This window comes from Brienomyrus brachyistius, unplaced genomic scaffold (assembly GCF_023856365.1).
Source record: "Brienomyrus brachyistius isolate T26 unplaced genomic scaffold, BBRACH_0.4 scaffold37, whole genome shotgun sequence".
In the NCBI taxonomy this organism is placed as follows: domain Eukaryota; kingdom Metazoa; phylum Chordata; class Actinopteri; order Osteoglossiformes; family Mormyridae; genus Brienomyrus; species Brienomyrus brachyistius.
The window spans coordinates 234,182-254,951 of NW_026042312.1; the positions used below are offsets into that span (position 1 = coordinate 234,182).

General features: G+C 43.6%; 1 protein-coding gene and 1 non-coding gene across 2 annotated transcripts; one reads left to right on the forward strand and one right to left on the reverse strand.

Moving 5' to 3' along the window:
• The first annotated feature begins 3,248 nt into the window (after positions 1-3,248).
• LOC125722303 (U2 spliceosomal RNA) lies at positions 3,249-3,440 on the forward strand. Its single transcript, XR_007386278.1, has one exon. It is a non-coding gene; the product is annotated as a U2 spliceosomal RNA (small nuclear RNA).
• A 5,519-nt stretch (positions 3,441-8,959) lies between these two features.
• Positions 8,960-11,728, reverse strand: LOC125722247 (izumo sperm-egg fusion protein 1-like). The gene is made up of 9 exons (XM_048998458.1): positions 11,521-11,728; positions 11,251-11,331; positions 10,772-10,858; positions 10,653-10,673; positions 10,357-10,446; positions 10,098-10,198; positions 9,710-9,866; positions 9,457-9,622; positions 8,960-9,252 (listed from the first exon to the last, which is right to left on the reverse strand). The coding sequence occupies exons 1-9, from the start codon at positions 11,726-11,728 to the stop codon at positions 9,186-9,188; spliced, it is 978 nt and encodes a 325-aa protein (XP_048854415.1). The 3' UTR covers positions 8,960-9,185.
• Between the last annotated feature and the right edge of the window lie 9,042 nt (positions 11,729-20,770).

A 20,770-nucleotide genomic window follows, 5' to 3' on the forward strand; every position in this document is an offset into this window, starting at 1 on the left:
GGGCACCGTAATAGGCCTACCCTTTGTTGTCTGTATTTAAACGCCAGAAGTATTAGGAATAAAATTCATGATTTAGAGGCTTTTATCTCATTGGACTCTTATGATATTATAGGAATAACTGAAACGTGGTTGAGTGAAAAGGATGGACAAGAATATAATATGGATGGTTACACGTTGTTCCGTAAGGATCGTATAGGAAAAAAGGGAGGTGGTGTTGCAGTATATGTAAAGGAAAACTTGTAGGCAAGGGAACTTACTGATATAAATAAAACTACGGAAGCAATATGGGTAAAATTAGATGCTAAAAACTCAAATAGCCTAATTGTCAGTGTTTGTTACAGAACACCTAATATAGCTGCTGAGGAAAGCAGATTGTTATACAGTGATATTAGGACTATGAGCAATAAAAATGATGTGGTAGTTATGGGTGATTTTAATCTACCAGGAATGCAGTGGGACATTGTCACTGGCTCTTCAGAAAATGAACTGGAGATGGTGGAATTAGTACAGGATTGTTTTTTTACTCAGTTTGTTAACACCTCTACCAGGGGAGATGCCATTCTTGATCTTGTTCTCTCTAATAACCAGGACAGGATTGGTAAAATAGACGTTTTAGAACCACTTGACAGTAGCGATCATAACATGGTCAAATTTGAGGTTAAGTTTAGTGTTCGAAGAGGTAAGTCCAAATCCATCCATCCATCCATCCATTTTCCAAACCGCTCGTCCTACTGGGTCACGGGGTGTCCGGAGCCTATCCCGGAAGCAATGGGCACGAGGCAGGGAGCAACCCAGGATGGGGGGCCAGCCCATCGCAGGGCACACACAAACACCATTCACTCAAACATGCACTCCTATGGGCAATTTAGCAACTCCAATTAGCCTCAGCATGTTTATGGACTGTGGGGGGAAACCGGAGTACCCGGAGGAAACCCCACGACGACACGGGGAGAACATGCGAACTCCACACACATGTAACCCAGGCGGAGACTTGAACCCGGGTCCCAGAGGTGTGAAGCAACAGTGCTAACCACTGCATCACCATGCCGCCCCAGACTTTAACTTGATTTATTTAAAATATTTCCTAGAATAGGCATATACTTTACTTAAGAAGGGTTTAAATTCAACCCAAAAAAGCGAGTGCAAATCGCTACATCATTTAATTTGAGCAAATTCTACAGTTTATTTATTTGCAGTTTACGTACTGAATTACAGTGCATTGCAGCATTTTATCGGCAAGGTTCTCATAAATATTGCCATATTTTCTACAGTATTGTACTATTTTACTGATAAACAGTGTTACTGTAATAATTTCACTGTTTATTACAGCAGGGGTGCAGATTGGACCCACGACCTCGGAGGTGTGAGGCTACAGTAGGAGCAATGGGCCACTATTGATATGAAATTCACCTGATTCACCTCATGTGTCCGCCTTCCGTTTGCCGCGTGAGCCGCGCCCACCGTCATTAACCAGGTTCCGCTTCACGAGGACGGTGGGGCGCGGCTTCCCCGGCAGGCAGCCTCAAAGGTGCCAGCACCCATCACAATAACCACACAATGAACCCGTGCCCTTAACCCCAGCACAACATAGCACGATACCAGAACAATATAGCGCTAACCCGCTCCCAAACCATAAACTCCCATAATGCTCTGTGCGGCCAGCGTGGAAGCATCCCATGAGGAGGCAGCCCCGCCCCCCACAGTCACTACAATACATTTATATGCAGGACATAATTCATGGACTCAGAGCACGAGCACAAAAATTTATTGGCCATTCTAAGAAAGCTAGATAAATTGCCGTGCATAGGATACAGTGAAATGAGGTTGGTAAGAGCTTTTTTAACGTTAGTACTGCTAAATCTCATTATGGCGGCGCACGTCAGTCAGACATAAACACGCGAGAGTCTGACTGCGGTCAACGACGTTCTGTGGCGCCAGCGGCAGGTGGTTGTCATGGTTACTTTGCCACAAACCGGCCGATAGTGATGGGATTTATGGCTCTTTGAGGGGATCCGGATCTTGGCGATCCGTTCCTTTCAAAGAGCCGTTCAAAAGACATTTTATTTGTCACAGCACTTCCAGTCAGCCAGCTAACTTTGTCATACCAGGAGAGCTGAAAAGACCTGTTATTTTCCCCTATCTTTTGCAGTAAATCAATCTTTGATTGGTTGACCTGCTGTTTAATTCTAAGTTTTTCCTCGTAAGGAATACTTTCAAATGGCTTCGCCAAAATCAGGTCGACAATATTAGCACTGTCTGCCACTGTCCAACCACAGAGGTAAGCTGCTGTCCATCCAAGCACCCTGATCACAGAGGCAAACCACTGTCCGCCCAAACACTCTGATCCCAGATGTAGGCTGCCATCTACACAAACACATTGTTTCCAGAGGTAATCTGCCATTCACCCAACCATGCTGATCCCAGAGGTAAACTACCTTCCATCTAACCATCTTGTTCTCAGGGGTAAGCTGACATCCCCCCAAATGCCCTGATCACAGAAGTAAGCTGCCATCCACCTAAACGGCCTACCCCCAGAGGTAAGCTGACATCCATCCAACTGTCTTGATCCTAGGCTGCCCCAGTACGTCTAGGTGGTGACAATCCATCCTACAGGGTTGACATGATGCACTTTCCTGAAGCACACAAAGGACACCTCGGGTTTTATGTAAGTGTGCTTTGTTTTTCTGTGCTTGTGTTTTATTTGGTTTGGATTTTATTTAATGGCATATACAGATTTTACTGAGCACTGTTTTGGTTGATCACTGTTAGCACATTCATCAGTATTAACATTATTAACATTTTATTTTATCTGTTGTGCTGTTTATTGTGTGATTGACCTATTTTATTCCTATAAGGTTACTGATTTTATGTGTTTTAGGAATGTGTATGACAGTGTTTTAGCCCGACCCTTGTGCAGAGGTCGGAAGTCTGCGGGTGTGTTCCTTTTTGAAGGTCTTAACTTTTTAATAGCATGCATATAAGGTAACATTTTAATTGTTTTATTGGCCATGTAATTAGATTTTAATGGTGTATAATTGTATTTGCTGGTGGAATTGCTCTTTTGCTTGTTTTAAGGATAATAGTTCTGCAGGTAGTTCTATTTGTTAAATGTTATCCTTAAAATTCTTATTGTACTGGGTTGGCATTGATTTGCATGATGTTTCAGCCTTTTAGAATGTGATTATGTGTTAATGTAAGTAGTGCAAGCATAATATTATAAAAAAATCGGCGGGGCGCAGTTTGCGGGTATCGCTTCTCGGCCTTTTGGCTAAGATCAAGTGTAGTGTCTGTTCTTATCAGTTTAATATCTGATACGTCCCCCATGGAGGGGACCACATATTAAACGGATTTTTGGAACAGGGAGCCGAAAGTGGGGCTTGCCCCATCCGCTCCACGCATCGACCCGGTATTGTAGTGTTTCTGGGAACGGTGGTTACACACTTTGTATAACGAAGTTGGGAGCCATGTTGCTATCAATGGCTTCCTGAGTGATTTGGTGCCCCAGCGGAGTGGAGTGAGGCAGGGATGTCCCCTCTCCCCCCTCCTCTACGCGCTCTATATAGAGCCACTGGCGTGCGCCATTCGCACCAACCCCGGGGTCGATGGCCTTCTTATCCCAGGAAGTCGGGGGACAACTGTTAAACTGACCCAGTATGCAGACAACACCACGCTTTTCGTCTGCTCGGATCAGTCTCTCGGTCATGCCTTGAGCCTCGTTCACGCGTTCGGTTGGGCCTCTGGCGCGACGCTCAACCTCAGTAAGTCGGTGGCCAAGTATTTTGGCAGCTGGAAGGCGAGGGAGGACGTCGCAGGTGGTCTCACCCTCTGTGACGGACCTCTCAAAGTTTTGGGGGTCAACTTCCTTTCGGATGGTGCCGCCCAGTTGAACTGGGAGGAGCGGTTGGCGATCGCCAGGCGGAAGATCGGACTGTGGAAGTCCAGGTCCCTGTCCTTCCAAGGTAAGGTTTTAGCCTTAAAAGTGGATATTCTTCCCACCCTGCTCTACCTTGCACATGTGTACTCTTTGCCCCGCTTCATGCGGCGAGGCCTGATGAGGGACGTTTTTAACCTCGTCTGGGGGGGCAGGTATGAGTACGTGCGTAGGGAAGTGATGTATCTCGGAAAGGACAATTGGGGGAGAGACGTTATTGACTTTCCTCTCAAGCTTGTGTGATAGAAAATTCTTGATTATGCTAATCAGTAATCAATAATGGAATATAGATGATTATGCAAATGCATTACCTAATCAGTAATTAACAATTGAGTTTATAATGTGTTGTTGATTTAAACATAGTGGTTGAAACAATGTAATTTACTTGTAATTAATTGAATGTATCAAACAATAATGCAAATCTGCCCAAGTAAGAGATTTCTATTTTCTATAGAGGAACTAACATGTCTGCCATGTATTGCTTCTTCAGCAAGAGGCCCAGGTCAAAGCAAAGGCACAACCTGAGAAGTAAGCTGTTGCAGAAGGTATTATAAAATGAATGCATGGTATTGGATAATATAAAATGTAGAAAAAGAGAATAACGAGTCCCAGAATAATATAGCAAAAGGAAAAGTCCCAAATAGATAGACTTGTTCTAAGCTGATAGGTGGACCTTGAAAAAGTAGAAGAAACTGGCATCTCCAGATGGCCAAACTTTCCTTGAACTGCCTGGACCTTGAAAGGCAGAAGTAACTGGAACGTCCAGATATCCGACTCGTCCAGATATCCGACTTTGTCAGGTGACTGTCGCATTTTAGGCCATAAAAGATGTATGCATTTGTTGCTCAGAGAGCAGAACTTGTAGTGTTAGTTAGGAATAAATGCATGTCTTTTATACAACTTCTGCCTCCATTCATTGAATGCTCACAATAGTCCTGCCTATGTGCGATCTGGCTACTAAGCTCTGAAACCTCAAATTCGCCTGAAATGTCACGAGACTCTCTCTCCACGACCATGAGGGGAGCTTCGCTACCGATTGTTTACATTACCTGGTGATGCAGCTCTCTGGACGAGCCTTCTAACCCAGATTACTAAGCGATACTGGTTATTAGTAAATCCCATTTAAGTCGCACACTAACAGACTCACGGGGACTCACGGGGATTTTGAGTGTGGAGGAGCCGACCATTCGGCATAACAATTGGTTAATAATCAGCATTGAATAATAATTAAAGTTAATTAATTTCAAAACATATTGGTGGAGATATTAAAATTTACCTGAGCTAATAATTCCTACACGTTTCAGAACAATTTTACCCAGAGCAGCTATGGTCACCATGTATCATTAGTGTCAGTAACCCAGTAACTCTACCTTATCAATTACACAGCTGTGTCAATGACGCTTTTTAAGACTTATGTTTGATTAGAAGTGTAGTCCACCAATCAGAGATATACATGCATGCACCAATCAGAAAGCTGCACTTCTGCTTGCCTTCAGTTACACATACATCACATATGCAATCTAACAAACCATTGCCACTTTTATACATTAAACACAAGGGTTTATCCTTCTTCACTCTGATGTACTCTCAGCCACAAAGCACGAGGCGGAGGGCTCTGCATCTATATCAATTCGGACTGGTGTGTGAACGCTGCGCTGATCTCGAACCACTGTTCACCGCTGCTGGAGTTTATGACAGTCAGATGCAGACCTTTTTATTTACCGAGGGAACAGTCCCGACGGACTGTTTATCATCGCTGGGGACTTCAATCATGCAAATCTCAAGACAGTTCTCCCCAAATTCTAGCAGCATGTGGACTTTCCGACGAGGGGGGTGAACACGCTGGACTGTGCTTATACAAATATGCCTGGCGTGTTCCGCGCTGAGCCCCGCCCCCACCTCGGATTCTCTGATCACGTGTCAATCATGCTCATCCCAGCCTACAGACCTCTCATCAGACGCGTCAAACCCGTCCAGAAGCAGACAAAGATCTGGCCCCCAGGAGCCATCTCTGCTCTTCAGGACTGTTTTGAGCGCACTGACTGGGACATGTTCAGGGAGGCTGCAACCTCCAGTGACTCTACCAACTTGGAGGAGTACACAACATCGGACACTGGCTACATCAGTAAGTGCATCGATGATGTCACCATCTCCAAGAACATCACCACACGCTCCAACCGGAAGCCCTGGATGACTACGGAGGTGCGCACGCTGCTGAGAACCCGTGACACTGCCTTCAAATCAGGTGACCAGGCTGCCCTGAGAACAGCGAGGGCCAACCTGTCCAGGGCCATCAGAGCGGTGAAGCGTGCCCACGCCCAGACACTACACAGCCACTTCAAAGACACTGGGGATGTTCGGTGCATGTGGCAGGGCATCCAGGCCATCACCAGCTACAGGGCATCTCCACCTGCCTGTGACGGTGAGGCCTCCCTTCCAGACGTGCTGAATAACTTCTACACACGGTTTGAAGCCCAAAACATCATGGCAGTGAGGAAGTCCATCCCACCTCCCAACGACCAGGTGCTCTGTCTGACCGTGGCTGATGTGAGGAAACCTCTGCTTAGAGTCAACCCGCGGAAAGCCGCTGGACCAGACAACATCCCTGGTTCTGTGCTCAGAGGATGTGCAGAACAGCTGACTGATGTTCTCACAAACATCTTCAAATCTCCCTGAGCACCACAGTCATCCCAACATGTTTCAAAACCGCCACCATCATCCCCGGGCCAAAGAAGTCTTCAGTGTCCTGCCTCAATGACTGTCGTCCCGTTGCAGTCACGCCCATCATCATGAAGTGCTTCGAGAGGCTCGTCATGAGGCACATCAAGTCCCTACCGCCACCCTCACTAGACCCCATACAGTTTGCATACCGTCCCAACCGCTCTACGGACGACGCCATCACCACCACCCTTCATCTGGCCCTCACATATCTGGATAAAAAGGACACTTATGTGAGAATGCTGTTCATAGACTTCAGTTCAGCATTCAACACCATCGTTCCTCAGCATCTGATCGGGAAGCTGAGACTGCTGGACTTAAACACCTCTCTCTGTAACTGGGTCCTGGACTTCCTGACTGGGAGACCTCAGTCAGTCAGGATCGGGAGCAACATCTCCAGCACCATCACGCTGAACACGGGAGCCCCCCAGGGCTGTGTGCTCAGCCCTCTACTTTTCACGCTGCTGACCCATGACTGTGCAGCAATGCACAGCTTAAACCACATAATAAAGTTCGTCGATGATACAACTGTGGTGGGTCTGACAGCAGGAAAGATGAGGAAGCCTACAGAGAGGAGGTGCGACGGCTGACGGACTGGTGCAGAGCCAACAATCTTTCCCTGAATGTGGACAAAACGAAGGAGGTGGTTTTCAACTTCATGAGGGCACAGAGAGATCATTCCCCGTTGAGCATCGGCGGCTCCTCAGTGGAGATCATCCAGAGCACCAAGTTCCTTGGTGTCCACATCACGGAGAACCTCACGTGGACCCTCAACATCAGCTCCATTGCCAAGAAGGCCCAGCAACGTCTCTACTTCCTGCGGAGACTGAGAAGAGCGCACCTTCCACCCCCAGTCCCCAGCACGTTTTATAGAGGGACCATAGAGAGCATTCTCTGTGGCTGCATCACAGCCTAGTACGGGAATTGCAGCGTCTTGGGGTCTCTCTCCCCTCTATTATGGACATCTACACCACACGCAGCATCCGCTAAGCCACCAGCATTGTGGATGACCCCACACACCCCTCACACACACTCTTCTCCCTCCTCCCGTCTGGCAAAAGGTTCCGTAGCATACGGGCCTCCACTGGCAGAACGGGGAACAGCTTCTTCCCTCAGGCCATCAGACTCCTGAACACAATCCCCCCCCCCCCACACACACACATACACATCTGTACATCTGTATATAATATTTATAGTTATTATTGCCTTACTCTTTATTTATTCCTTACTCTTCTATACCACGGCATTTTTGCACAGCATTTTTGCACATACACACGTGGACAAAATTGTTGGTACCCTTCAGTCAATGAAAGAAAAACTCACATTGGTCACAGAAATAACTTTAATCTGACAAAAGTAATAATAAATAAAAATTCTATGAAATTTAACTAATAAAAGTCAGACATTGATTTTCAACCATGCTTCAACAGAATTAATTTAAAAAAAAACTCATGAAACAGGCCTGTAAAGGAGAGTCCCGGAGCAATCCGAACAACATAAACGTCATGACTACAATATACTGAAATAAGGTCTTTAATAAAATGGAGTCAGATATGTGAGTAAAAGAATACTTTATATATTAAAAAAGGTAAGTAATTCCCAGGAGCGCTCGGAAGGACCAACACGCATTCATAGCCTTCGGCTGCGCCATTGGACCAGTGGGCGGCTCCCTACATAGAAAACAACAGAGGATGGATATACATTCAAGTCGGTGTGGTTGTCCTTTGTGGATTCCAGTTTAAACAATTTCCAGTCATCAAAACACCCCTGTAGTCTGGTCATGGCTCCTTAGGGCCAGACTCTGATGGTTTGTACAGTGGGCTTTGTTCTGGCAGTGAGGGGTTTGTATGCAGGGGTCAGGGACAAAGAGGTGTGACTTTTGCCAGACTGACTGGTGTGGGGGGAGGGGGGCGCTTTGTAAGCGTTTGCTATGTTGCACATGATCCAACGTATTATTTCCAAACTGGCAGAATTTGGGTAGCACAGTTTTGAAATTGGTGGGGGGGGGGGGGGGGGCTACTAAGCCCTGCCCAAAGTACCAGTTAACCTTTTTTCAGGTGTCCTAATACTTTTGGCAATTTAGTGAGATAAGATAAGATACGAAGATAAGATGAGATGAATGATTTATTGTCATTGTAAGTACAATGGGATTTAGTTTGGAACACACCAGCAGATGCACAGTATTTAAAAAGATTTGAGGTATAAATAGAATGGGAGAGAATGTACAGACACTATGCATATACAACATATATATATATATATATATATATATTATATATATATATATATATATATATACATATACATATACAGGAAGTGGAGTCTCTTAAGTCCTTTTTTGGCAATGGCTGAAGTGTTTGTGGTCCATGACAGATCACAGCTGATCTGAACCCCCAGGAATCGAAAGCACTGAACCACCTCCACCTTTTCACCACCGATGCTGATGGGGTGGTGGCCTCCGTGCTTCTATATCCTAAAGTCCAGGATAATTTCTTTCATCTTTTTTGAGTTCAGGGCAAGGCTGTTGTCTCTGCTCTCAGTCTGGCAGCCTCCCCTCCTCCGCCATCACAGTTTCATCCAGCTGCCCTCGTCTCAGCGCTAAGCTAAAAACACGTTTCCATTTCAGTTTCATTTATTATTTTTATCCAAACCAGCTAGCATAATTTACTAGGTCACACAATTTACCGTGATTTCGGCTTGCCCAAATATTTCTACTCAAGATTAATTAGATTATGTCATTCTTTACTTACTGGGCATGTATCAGTCTCGTGTTTCCCCATGAGTACCTCGCCCAATAAATTACTCACCCAAAAGCTACTGCGAGGCCACAGCAGCCAGCCAGACCCAAGACAATCACTGCACCCACAAATGCAGCAAGCAATTCTTTGGGAGGCTCATCGGGGAGGCTGCCGCTGTCATGAGGAGGAATCGTGGGAGGCGTGTGCGCAGGTGTGGTGGGGGTTGAAGGTTTGACTGAGAAGAAACAGAGGGGATACTATTGTTGTTATTGTTAAAAATGGGCCAAATGCAGTTTCAATATAAACTGGATGGAACCCTCACCAGTCAGTTGGTATTTCAAGCTGGTCAAAACCTTGTTGTTGCTGTCCAGTAAATGGCACTGGTACAATCCTTTGTCATGTAAGTTTATGTGTTTCAGCACCACACTTGATGAAGCGCTGGCTGTAAACACGATAAATGTGGCGGCAGGATTTGAGTACTGAGAGACATAAAACAATAAATAAGAAAAACAGTAGTAAACCTCCACAGCCTGATGTGCCCATACATTTCAGTAATACTGCTTTGCTAAAATGTTTATATTCAACCTATGTATCTGCACCTTATGTTTCTATTGTCAGCCAACTTGTTCTTAAGTTCTATTTCACACAGATACACACACACACATGGACGATATAAGAAACAGACCGTGTTCCTTTATTGTGAGTCTCACCCGAGAGAACTGGTACAACTTGTCTCCCTCCACCAAGTTGTGCCAGGGCAAAGAGCAGTCCAATACTGCAGAGCTTCCCTCCTCTGCTTCCAGGTGACGCTCTGACCAAGGCAGAGAAAGAAAAATTAATACTACCCTGCTGGTGACGTACGGTAACAAACAAAAAAGAGGAGCAGAGCAGAAAGGAAGACATACTGTGTATTTGTGTATACAGATATGGACTGACATATAGATGGATGGATGAACAAGTATAACTCACTGCCACAGGTATCCCGGCCGAGTGGAGAGAGGCAGGTGCGTATCTGAGAGGCACAGGTCTCACAGTTTATGACTCTCTGATTTAGCAACCCTGCATGGTGGGGGTGGGAGAGAAACACAGGGAAGAAAACATCCAGACTTTTACAAAACAGGCATAAAAAATGACAGCTTTGAATACCTATGGAGCTCTGCTCTTATTGAAGCAAGATTCACAAGTAGTCTGTCACGTGTATAGGGAAAACAAACAGCATAACGCCTTTGCTGAATGAACAAGATAATAAAAAGAGCCTCACTTACCGCAACTGTTTGGGCAAAGACCTGCAAGAAAACCAACAGGAAGTAATGCATATGTCATTTCCTACTGACACTAACAGACTGCAAACTATTATTTATAACATGAGAGCAAAAGTGTGTACCTGTATGGACAAAGGTTTCCAGATGTTCTTGTAGAATTCTATTCCCTTTGTCTAGCATGTCACTGATGACATTCCTTCCTTCTTGTTCTGGGCAGAGAAACAAACACTCATTGACTCCGTTTCTTAAGATCAAATGTCAAGACTCAAATATTCTTTATTGTTAGCATGTCCATGTACAAGTACACAGTGCACTGACATCTGGTATCCCTTGGGCCCCCTATGGTGCTACACATAAATACAAACACAATAAATGCATGCATGACATCAACAACACAATACAATATAAATAGTGGATAAAACTGTTCGATTTTGTGCATGTGTGCAGTGTGGTGCAAGTGTGCAGTGTAGTGCATATATTTGCTTCGCTGACACAAATTCCCACACATGCGCATGTGTCTGAAGAAGCTCCAGAGACACATCACACATGTGGACCGGGGTGCAGTAAGGGCATAAATAACTCCACTAGTGAGCTGTCTTACCAACATGGAGAGAAACGTCACGCAGAAGCATGGAAATCTCTGCCCGATACTCCTCACTCGCTTTCGACAGTGTGGTGGCATCTTGGACAAATGTAACAGGTCAGACACCAAGTTATTGTACCACCAGTGCAAAACCAAGTCCAGATATTAGTCATTTACATTTTACAGATGATGAAAAAATATATTGTTTAGTTATTTAACTATGAAATTATTATGATGCTTTATCATTGTTGCTTGTCGAGAAAACAGCACACACACACAAACACCTACCTATTACTCCATAGGAGTATCTGCTGGTCTTTGCAAATAAGTAATTTACGTAGCGCATAATTTCATCAGTATCCACTGATGCATTGGAGAATGCTTTTAAAACGTTATTGTTTAATTCTTGCACCAGCGGATCACACTGCAGGCAGGTGTGGGCAAAGGGAAGGCAGCAATGCAAAAGGCAGAGCCAGACGAGTACAGTTGGAGCCATTACAACAAAGATCAGCAACCAACAGCGATAATGCCAGAACTCTGCATGCGTCTTAGAATTTATATAACGCTACTGACTACGTCACTGTACACTTTTTGTCGTAGGCATCTCCATGGAAACCGAACTCAGGGAGACAGATTGACGTGCGGGAGTTCTAGAATTTCTAGGCGCTTTGTTTACATTTCTGAACATCCGATGTTTCCGAGAAAGATAATGAAATTTCAGAAAGTCGGTGAAAATAATATATGTGATTAAAACGATTATTAAATAAGCTTCTAGTTTTGTCGGATGAGATTAATTCTTTGTCGCTGGTGGTACATTTCGACGAATTTTTATGTTTTACATACAAGAAATTAGTATGTTGCTAACGTTTTGCTAAAGGAAGTGAAGAATAAAACCTCGATTCACCCATTTCCTAACATTATTCCCAGTGGCTGCATGTCTAGCAGTCGCTTAGCTGAGGAAAGTTTTTGCCAGACTTCGTTATCCTGAATGAGGCTTCCTTGAAGAACAACTTTAGCCACAACTCTCTGTGTGAAATCAGTTTTGGGTTGGATATTCCACGGATATTCAGATCCACACTCTCCAGATTTAGCGGCGGTGATTCACTCACGCTAGCCGGCATAAGGCGGTCGAAAGACTGCCAAATCAATTCCACAGCCCCAGAGACGCTCGCACGCCGCTGATTTAGGGACCGTCAACGAATTACTGTCAGAATAATAAAATACTGATTGCTTGCAATGACGGAAAAGGAAAACATGAGTAAATAGATTTCTTTCAATAGGTTATGGGAGCTTATGACCCCCAAATGGGTGCAAATTAAGGCGGTTGACTGGAATTATTTGGAAGTATATTTCAGTGTTTGTGTGCCAGTACAGTTACGTGGGTGGTTGTTCTTAAATTTTAAATTTTTATTTGTTTCTCGGTCTGCGTGAGTACTTGTCTGTCCTTGTTAATTAGCGCGAGTATTATCGATAGGTACCGGTGTCGCGCGAGCTGCGTTTCTGTCCGCGTACCTTCGCTACAAACACCCGCGGGGTAATATTATCTAACATCGGTAACATTAACTCGGAAAGGACAGGTGCTCCAGAGTTTTGCTCAGTCGCCAGTAGGGGCCGGGAGGACATTTTCCACTTTTTTCCTGCTCCGGCAGTAGCCTGCTTTGAGAGGGTTTTTTTGTGGTTTTTCGGCCTCCCTAGAGCAACTTCGCTTTATTTTAGTTAAACGTGGTTCAGCAGGATGCCAGTCTCAGGTAGGTAATTGTTAATTTGGTTATTTTAAATATTTAATCTCTAAGGATAACTCTGACCCTATCGGATAGTTTAAAAAGTTACATTTTAACGCAAGTCTTTATTTAGTGTTTTATTGTACTTCGCATTTTATTATATTAACTATACGTTGATTAAATCAAGTTAAACAAAGTTAAATACGCTATATAAATATACTGGGCTGGGAGTAAAGGACTGGGTCATAGTGAGCTAGTTAATTATGGATAGCAGAAGGTTATATGAGGATATCAGAATTATGAGTAAAAAAATGATGTGGTTATGGGTGATTTTAATTTACCTGGGATACAGTGTAAATGAACTTCAGATGGTGGAATTAGTACGGGATTGTTTTTTTTTTTTAAACTCAGTTTGTTAATACCCCTACGAGGGGAGAAGCTCTTCTTGATCTTCTTTTCTCAAATAATCAGGATAGGATTTTAGAACCATTAGATAGTGATCATAGCATGGTTAAATTCGAGGTTAGTTTTAGTGTCTGAAGAGCAAAGTCCAAAACAAAAGTGTACAATGTTATGATGGTTAACTTTAATGGTATGAGACTGAAACTATAAACTATAAACTGGATGGAGTTAAATAGCAAAACGGTTGAAGAGGCATGAGAATTTTTAAAAGCACATTGTTGCAAGTGCAAGAGCACTTCATACATGTTTACAGCAAAACTAAATCTAGGAAACTATAACCGAGGTGGTTTACTATGGAAATTAAGAATAAAGTCAGGACGAAAAGGGCTCTCTTCCACAAATGGAAATTAACTAATGATTTCAAAACTAAGCAGGAGTGTCTAAGTCTACAGGCTGTTAAAGAACATTAGACTCTCTAAGATGAATTTAGAAAGAAAAATTGCATTGGAGGCTAAGGATGACAATAAAACAACGTTAATTAGCAAAACAATTGAAGAGGTTGATAGAGTTGTCACAGACAAATGCTGTATCACATGCTCAGTCGACATGGACTGTGTGCTCTCTACATATTTTTGGCACAAACAGAAAACTCATATGCAAATCGACGCATTTTTGGCACAAGTGGAACCTCATCATGTTAAAGACGGTAAACACTGATCAGGAAATTTACAATGTCAGAATAAACTGCATTTTTAAAAGTAACTAATGTGCCATAAAAATTAAGGAAATTCATCGAATCAGAATAAAGAATCTGTGGTTTTCAATGATGGTTATGCGTTCTGACAAGGAAATGTTGAAAACCTCTATTTTTGAACCGTAATAAAACATTTTGAATAGACATTACATGGTATCAAAACAAAATCCGCGGGGTTCTTAACGGTGGTAGCAATCTGGTAAGGAAAGGTATCAGAAGAACACATATCTATAGCATTTAACAGAGCTTGCTCCCCATTGTTCCAGTAGTTATTTAAAATTGTCGTCATATTTACAAACTATGAAACGTGAAATATACGTGCGGGAGAAATTGCGCGAGTTGAAACGTGATGTGGAAGGGTCAGATTACGAGGGGGCCATAGATGACGCATATAATGAATTCTGTATTTTGCACGCATACAAACCACCTCAGGCTGCTGTGTAAACGCTGAATGTGATCAAAATGTTTCTGACAATTTTTGCATGCATTCTAAATAAAATGAGTTGATTTAAAAAACACTGTGTCATTATTGCTAGAGGTCCACGATAGATGACAAGCACTTGAAGTGTGTCTATTATACACCATCAAACCCTGGGTCTTTTGGAGGCCCCGACAGATTATACAGATCTCTGATAGATGATGAAGAAGGTGTGTGTAATATAAATAAGAAACAAGTTGCTACATGGCTATCTGGTGAAGATGCATACACATTACATAAACCGATCAGGTTTAACTTTAAAAGGAATCTTTAAAAGGAGTCTTTGTGACTAATATCGATTCTCAATGGCAAGCTGACTTGGGGGACATGTCGGCTTACGCGGAACAGAATGACGATTTTAAATACATGTTAACGTGTATAGACATTCTATCAAAATACGCATGGGTACAATGTCTTAAAAGCAAGACTCCCGTTCACATGAGTTAGTTTTAATATAAAACATGATCGTTTCACTGGGCAGATGAAGTTGTCTTGTCGTCGAGTCATTGGATACTCTGCCCACTTCATATTGACGTGGCCCACCCGCTCCACCTCGGTCCCTGGAACTGCGGCATAGCTGAGGTTCATCGACAGCGTCAGCCACGTCCACCAATGGGGCCATCGCGTCACCCTGCATACATAAAAGAGAATCTCACATACATGTTAGTTTTCCCATAAATAGCACTTATTGGCTGGGACGTGGCACCACCCTTCGGCACCTGACTCCATGACAGCCACTATGTTGTTTTGTCCCATAGCTCTGACTTCTGCAGTTTTCCATGGGCAGTTCTGTTGTTAAACCCACATACCTGTGTTTTCACGCTCTTTACTTATTTCCAGAACCATCACTACTGCTTATAACTCAGCCCATTGGCTACTTTTGCCATCTCCTGTCATTTCCAACATCTGCTGCGTATATGGGTTATATGCCGCAGCTTTCCACGTTCACTTACCACCAACATACTTTGCTGCCCCATCCGTAAACCACGCACGCTGTTTCTGTTCCTCACTCCCCACAATATAGAGGACTCCTCCAACACCATCAATATCACAATCTCTTTGCCTTTCCCTAGAACATCCTTCACTTGCTCATAGCCCTGTGAGCTACATACCATTTCCATTTTAAAATACATGCTTCTTATGTTCCACCAATCCGGTGCTGCTTTAATCTCACTGCCTTGTTTGCAAGAGGTATGGGGAAAGGTTGCATCTTCACCTCCCCCACCAATACCGGTCGCGCTGTCACTCACTATTAGCATCATTTATTACTCTCCTACAGTAATTAAGGTTAGGATATGTATTTTTTTTATTCCAATCCATTCTTCTTTTGCAGTAGTGGTCGTTTGCAGCATTTAAAAAAAAAACCTTTATCAAATTTGATGGTCTTGTTAAAGACTTTTCCAAAGTGTTTTGCTTTTCTTACACAAATGTTGGAATTAAATTGTTAAAATGTACAAAACAGTCATGTCATGTTTTTTGACAAGGACACAGAGAAACTCTTAGGATTTAATAAAGAAATTTGTAGACTTGCACAGAGATGGTAAAATGATGACTGATGACGGAGACGAAGACAACAAACGAAAAGGACAGGGAGGAACAGGGGTTTAAATGCAAAAAGGAGACAGTCAGATAGAACTCGGGACAACTGGAGACATTTAAGGGTGCGGGGACTGAAAGAGGCAGGGAAAAAGTCTCATTGTGACGAGTAAAGTGTATCTTGCCTTGCCTTGTCTGGGTGCTCAGCACCCCCAAAGCTCTGAACCTAGAATCGCCCCTGCTGTGAGCGTTTAATCTGAAAGCCCGAGTCTCGCGCCACATGCGACAGAGTTGGCAACCTGCTTACGGCCGAATCGAACCCACGACCGGTCAGTCGGAGCTGAACGCGGCCGAAAGTCGCCGAGGAGCTGCATAGGATCGCATTGTCTGTTATGGTACGAATGGGCGTCCATGACAAAAGCTTGAATACTTTTGAATCACATGTACTTACCTTATCAAACATCTTTCGCGACTGGTCGTATTTTGAACTCTCAACATTAAAAAAAATGGAAAACAACTAAATTAAAGTAGTTAAGATTAAAATTGAAATTAAAATCAAAGTGAAAATAACATATAAGGAAGCGGGATCTTTTTCACAAAAAAATGAGGCACTAAAGAAGAACATCGGCGAGAGGGTGGACATGGTGAAGATCATTAAGAAGGATGACACGGACGAGCCCGGATCGACATGGAGGGTGTCTTGCATACCGAAGGTAAAGCACTGGCTTAAGAGACCTTATTAGAGCACTTTCATTAGAGCATAAAATGTCTTAAATCAATCATCTTTCCTTGTTTTAACAACCGGCTGTCCCAGACTGGAACCGAAGAAAATCACCGTGGCCAGAGGAGTCGTCCATGGAGCGCGAGGGACAGGCCACCCCCCCTGGAGGAAGCAGGAATGACGAGGAAGAAGCCCCAGCTAAAGTTCCTCCATCGGACAGACAGCAACGGCTCCTGCGCCCTGCGAGCAGAGAGAGGCCAGGGGCAGCGTCAGGATTCTGCGGAACAGCAACTCATGCAGTGGATTCACGGACTTATGGGTTATGGCCGGGGACGGAGGGATATTAGAGATACGGTTTAAGTGTTAATGTAGATATAAAATAGAATAAGTTAAGTTAACATATGAGGAGGCGGCATGGTGGTGCAGTGGTTAGCACTGTTGCCTCACACCTCTGGGACCGGGGTTCGAGTCTCCACCTGGGTCACATGTGTACGGAGTTTGCATGTTCTCCCCATGTCGTCGTGGGGTTTCCTCCGGGTGCTCCGGTTTCCCCCCACAGTCCAAAAACATGCTGAGGCTAATTGGACTTGCTAAATTGCCCGTAGGAATGCATGTGAGAGTGAATGGTGTGTGAGTGTGCCCTGTGATCGGCTGGCCCCCCATCCTGGGTTGTTCCCTGCCTCGTGCCCATTGCTTCCAGGATAGGCTCCGGACCCCCCACGACCCAGTAGTAGGATAAGCGGTTTTGAAAATGGATGGATAGATTATTTAAGACTGTTTTATGTTCTTAAGCACTTAAAATATCCTTTTATCACCACTTAATTTTAATTGTGTGCTCAAATGTTTATGTAAAAATAAAGCATAATAAATCACAAACCAGTATGACAAACGTATTGTTTTATTATCATGCATGAATGAATTACAATGAGAAAAGCTTCCTTCCTTTTACCGGCCGCTTGCCCCCTTGGGCTTGGAAAGCCTTCGCTGGGCTATAAGCTCCGTCTTCATAGCCTCTTCCTCCTTTACGTTTGTTGCTTCCTTCTTCCACTGCTTTTCCCTCCTCATCTGTCTTCTCTCCTCTCTCTCTCTTTTCCTCTCCCTTCTTCTTTCCTATTTCCTCTTCTGCTCTTTGCTCCTGCTGCTTACTTGACCTATCTATGTATTTTTTCCTCCATTTCACTCTTTCTCCTGCCAGTTTTAATCCCACAGGTCCTTTTGAAATACAGTGTATATTATTAATAATCATGATGCTCTCATACAACAGGCATTGTGGACAGGTTAATGTGTCCTGCAGTAATTTAACATGTTTGGCTTTTAAACAGCACAGACTTTACTTCCCCTTCTCTGGTAATTATGAATCTGCGAATCTGTATATGAAGCTGAAGAATCAACACAAAATATTTGCAATTGTCACTAATGAACCCAGAAACAAATTCCCCCTTAACACCGTATATTTTACACTGGTATATTTGTGACTCCATTCTGAGAGCACAGTGATACCCACAAGCATCACAAACCAGCCAATCACAGGTTGGAGAATTTAGCCAACTGGTCCTGTGTGTATATTAAATGTTTAATGTACATGACAATAAAACATCATGCTTTTTAAAGCCATTTAAGGCCTTGTTTGTTAATTAAACCATTTTTAATGCTATGCAAGACCAAATTGGTTCAATTACTTCTAATCCTTATGTATTAGAATGAATTCACGGACGATTACGTCGACCACGTGGTATGGAATTAATCCTTTTATGGTAATATTCGTAATAGTGGATTGATTCTGATCGGGTGGGCACTAATCGTCCTGAATTCAGATTATTCGTCCATGATTCACCCCAAGTTAACTGCACGAACATGTTGTCCTTTACCGATTTCCCGTAAACCCTGTCCTGCCATAAATAATTTGGGCTCATAAAAGAAGCCAAGATGTTTATCTTGGTTTCCGGGAGACAGGAGGGGGTCGGTATACAACACCTTAAATTGCCTTTAGGGGGGACAGGAAGGCGTTGCGCAAAGACACCTGGCGCCAGGACGCCTATTGTATTATGTTATCGCAAGCAGCATCACTCGGACAAAAGGGGGAATTGGATAACACCTTGCCCTGCCCACACGCAGCACCCAGTTTAGTATAAAGGATGGGGAAAACTCAGTACTGACCGGAGCTCAGCCATGGGACAGAGCACGCATTGCCCGGCATTTCTCGGAACTCACGTGTTGGTCTCCTGCCAGGACTGAAAAGGGCTCCCCAGTCCGTGTGTGAAGGTGGGTGATGAGGACACGTCCGAGTGTAAATAGTTTAGCAGCTGCTTTTGCGTTCGATTGATTTTATATATATATATATATATATATATATATATATATATATATATATATATATATATATATATATATTCGTATGATTCATGCTATTCCATATCTGTTGTGGTACAATGTTATTTGCATTGTTTCAATTGATATATTGATATTGATTTTAATGCGAGGTTATCTTGTATTATTTGTATTAAAGTGTTTTTTTGAGTGAACCTAAGCGTGCCTGTTTGTTCCTTCGAGAGCCCTATATCCCTCTCTCATGCATTTTAAGACATTTTGACGTAGTCGGCAGGATCTGAGAGGAAAAAGATATAGGACTAAGGAACAAACATGTTTAGGAGAAAGATAGCAGAGCCCGAGCCTGAAGTCCTCCCTGAGTGGGATGAGACGCAGTTTGCCGCGTTAGCTCAGGAGATCAGGAAAGGTAGAGGGCCTATTGATTCCTGGACTGCAGCGTTGAGAAAAGCCAAGCCTGAGCAGGTATTGTCATGCCTCAGAAAGGTTCCGGTTGTAAAGGATCCCGTGTGTGCTCTACAGAGACGCCTATGGATCGTGTTGGCTGCATACAGAATGAAGTATGAGCGCGCAGACCAAGCGGAAAGGGAGAAAGAGGGACAAATGAGAGAGTTAGCGGAGATATTAGGTCGGATGACCCTGGCACAGGGTCAGGTGGATATTCTACATCAACGCCTGCAACAAGTAACGGGGGTTGCAGAGCGAGCGGCGATGCATGTAGCAAAAGCCAATGCTAGGAAAAAACGGACACCGTGCCGCGGAAAATCAGAGCGTTTGTAGCTACTGCTAATGCTGCTAATGCTGCTTTTTTTGGGAAAAAGATCCCCCTTCCTTATATGTTATTTTCACTTTGATTTTAATTTCAATTTTAATCTTAACTACTTTAATTTATTTGTTTTCCATTTTTTAAATGTTAAGAGAGTTCAAAATACGACCAGTCGCGAAAGATTTTTGATAAGGTAAGTACATGTGATTCAAAAGTATTCAAGCTGTTGTCACAGATGCACATTCGTACCATAACAGACGATGCGATCCTATGCAGCTCCTCGGCGACTTTCGGCCGCGTTCGGCTCCGACTGACCGGTCGTGGGTTCGATTCGGCCGTAAGCAGGTTGCCAACTCTGTCGCATGTGTCGCGAGACTCGGGCTTTCAGATTAAACGCTCACAGCAGGGGCGATTCTAGGTTCAGAGCTTTGGGGGTGCTGAGCACCCAGAGAGCTGCCCAGCAAGGCAAGATACACTTTAATAGTCACAATGAGACTTTTTCCCTGCCTCTTTCAGTCCCCGCATCCTTAAATGTCTCCAGTTGTCCCGAGTTCTATCTGACTGTCTCCTTTTTGCATTTAAACCCCTGTTCCTCCCTGTGCTTTTCGTCTGTTGTCTTCGTCTCCGTCATCAGTCATCATTTTACCATCTCTGTGCAAGTCTGCAAATTTCTTTATAAAATCCTAAGAGTTTCTATGTGCCTGGGTCCAACAATTCCAACATTTGTGTAAGAAAAGCAAAACACTTTTTGGAAAAGTCTTTAACAAGACCATCAAATTTGAGTTTTAAGATTAAATTAAGGTTAAGTTTTTTTTTTTAAATGCTGCAAAAGACC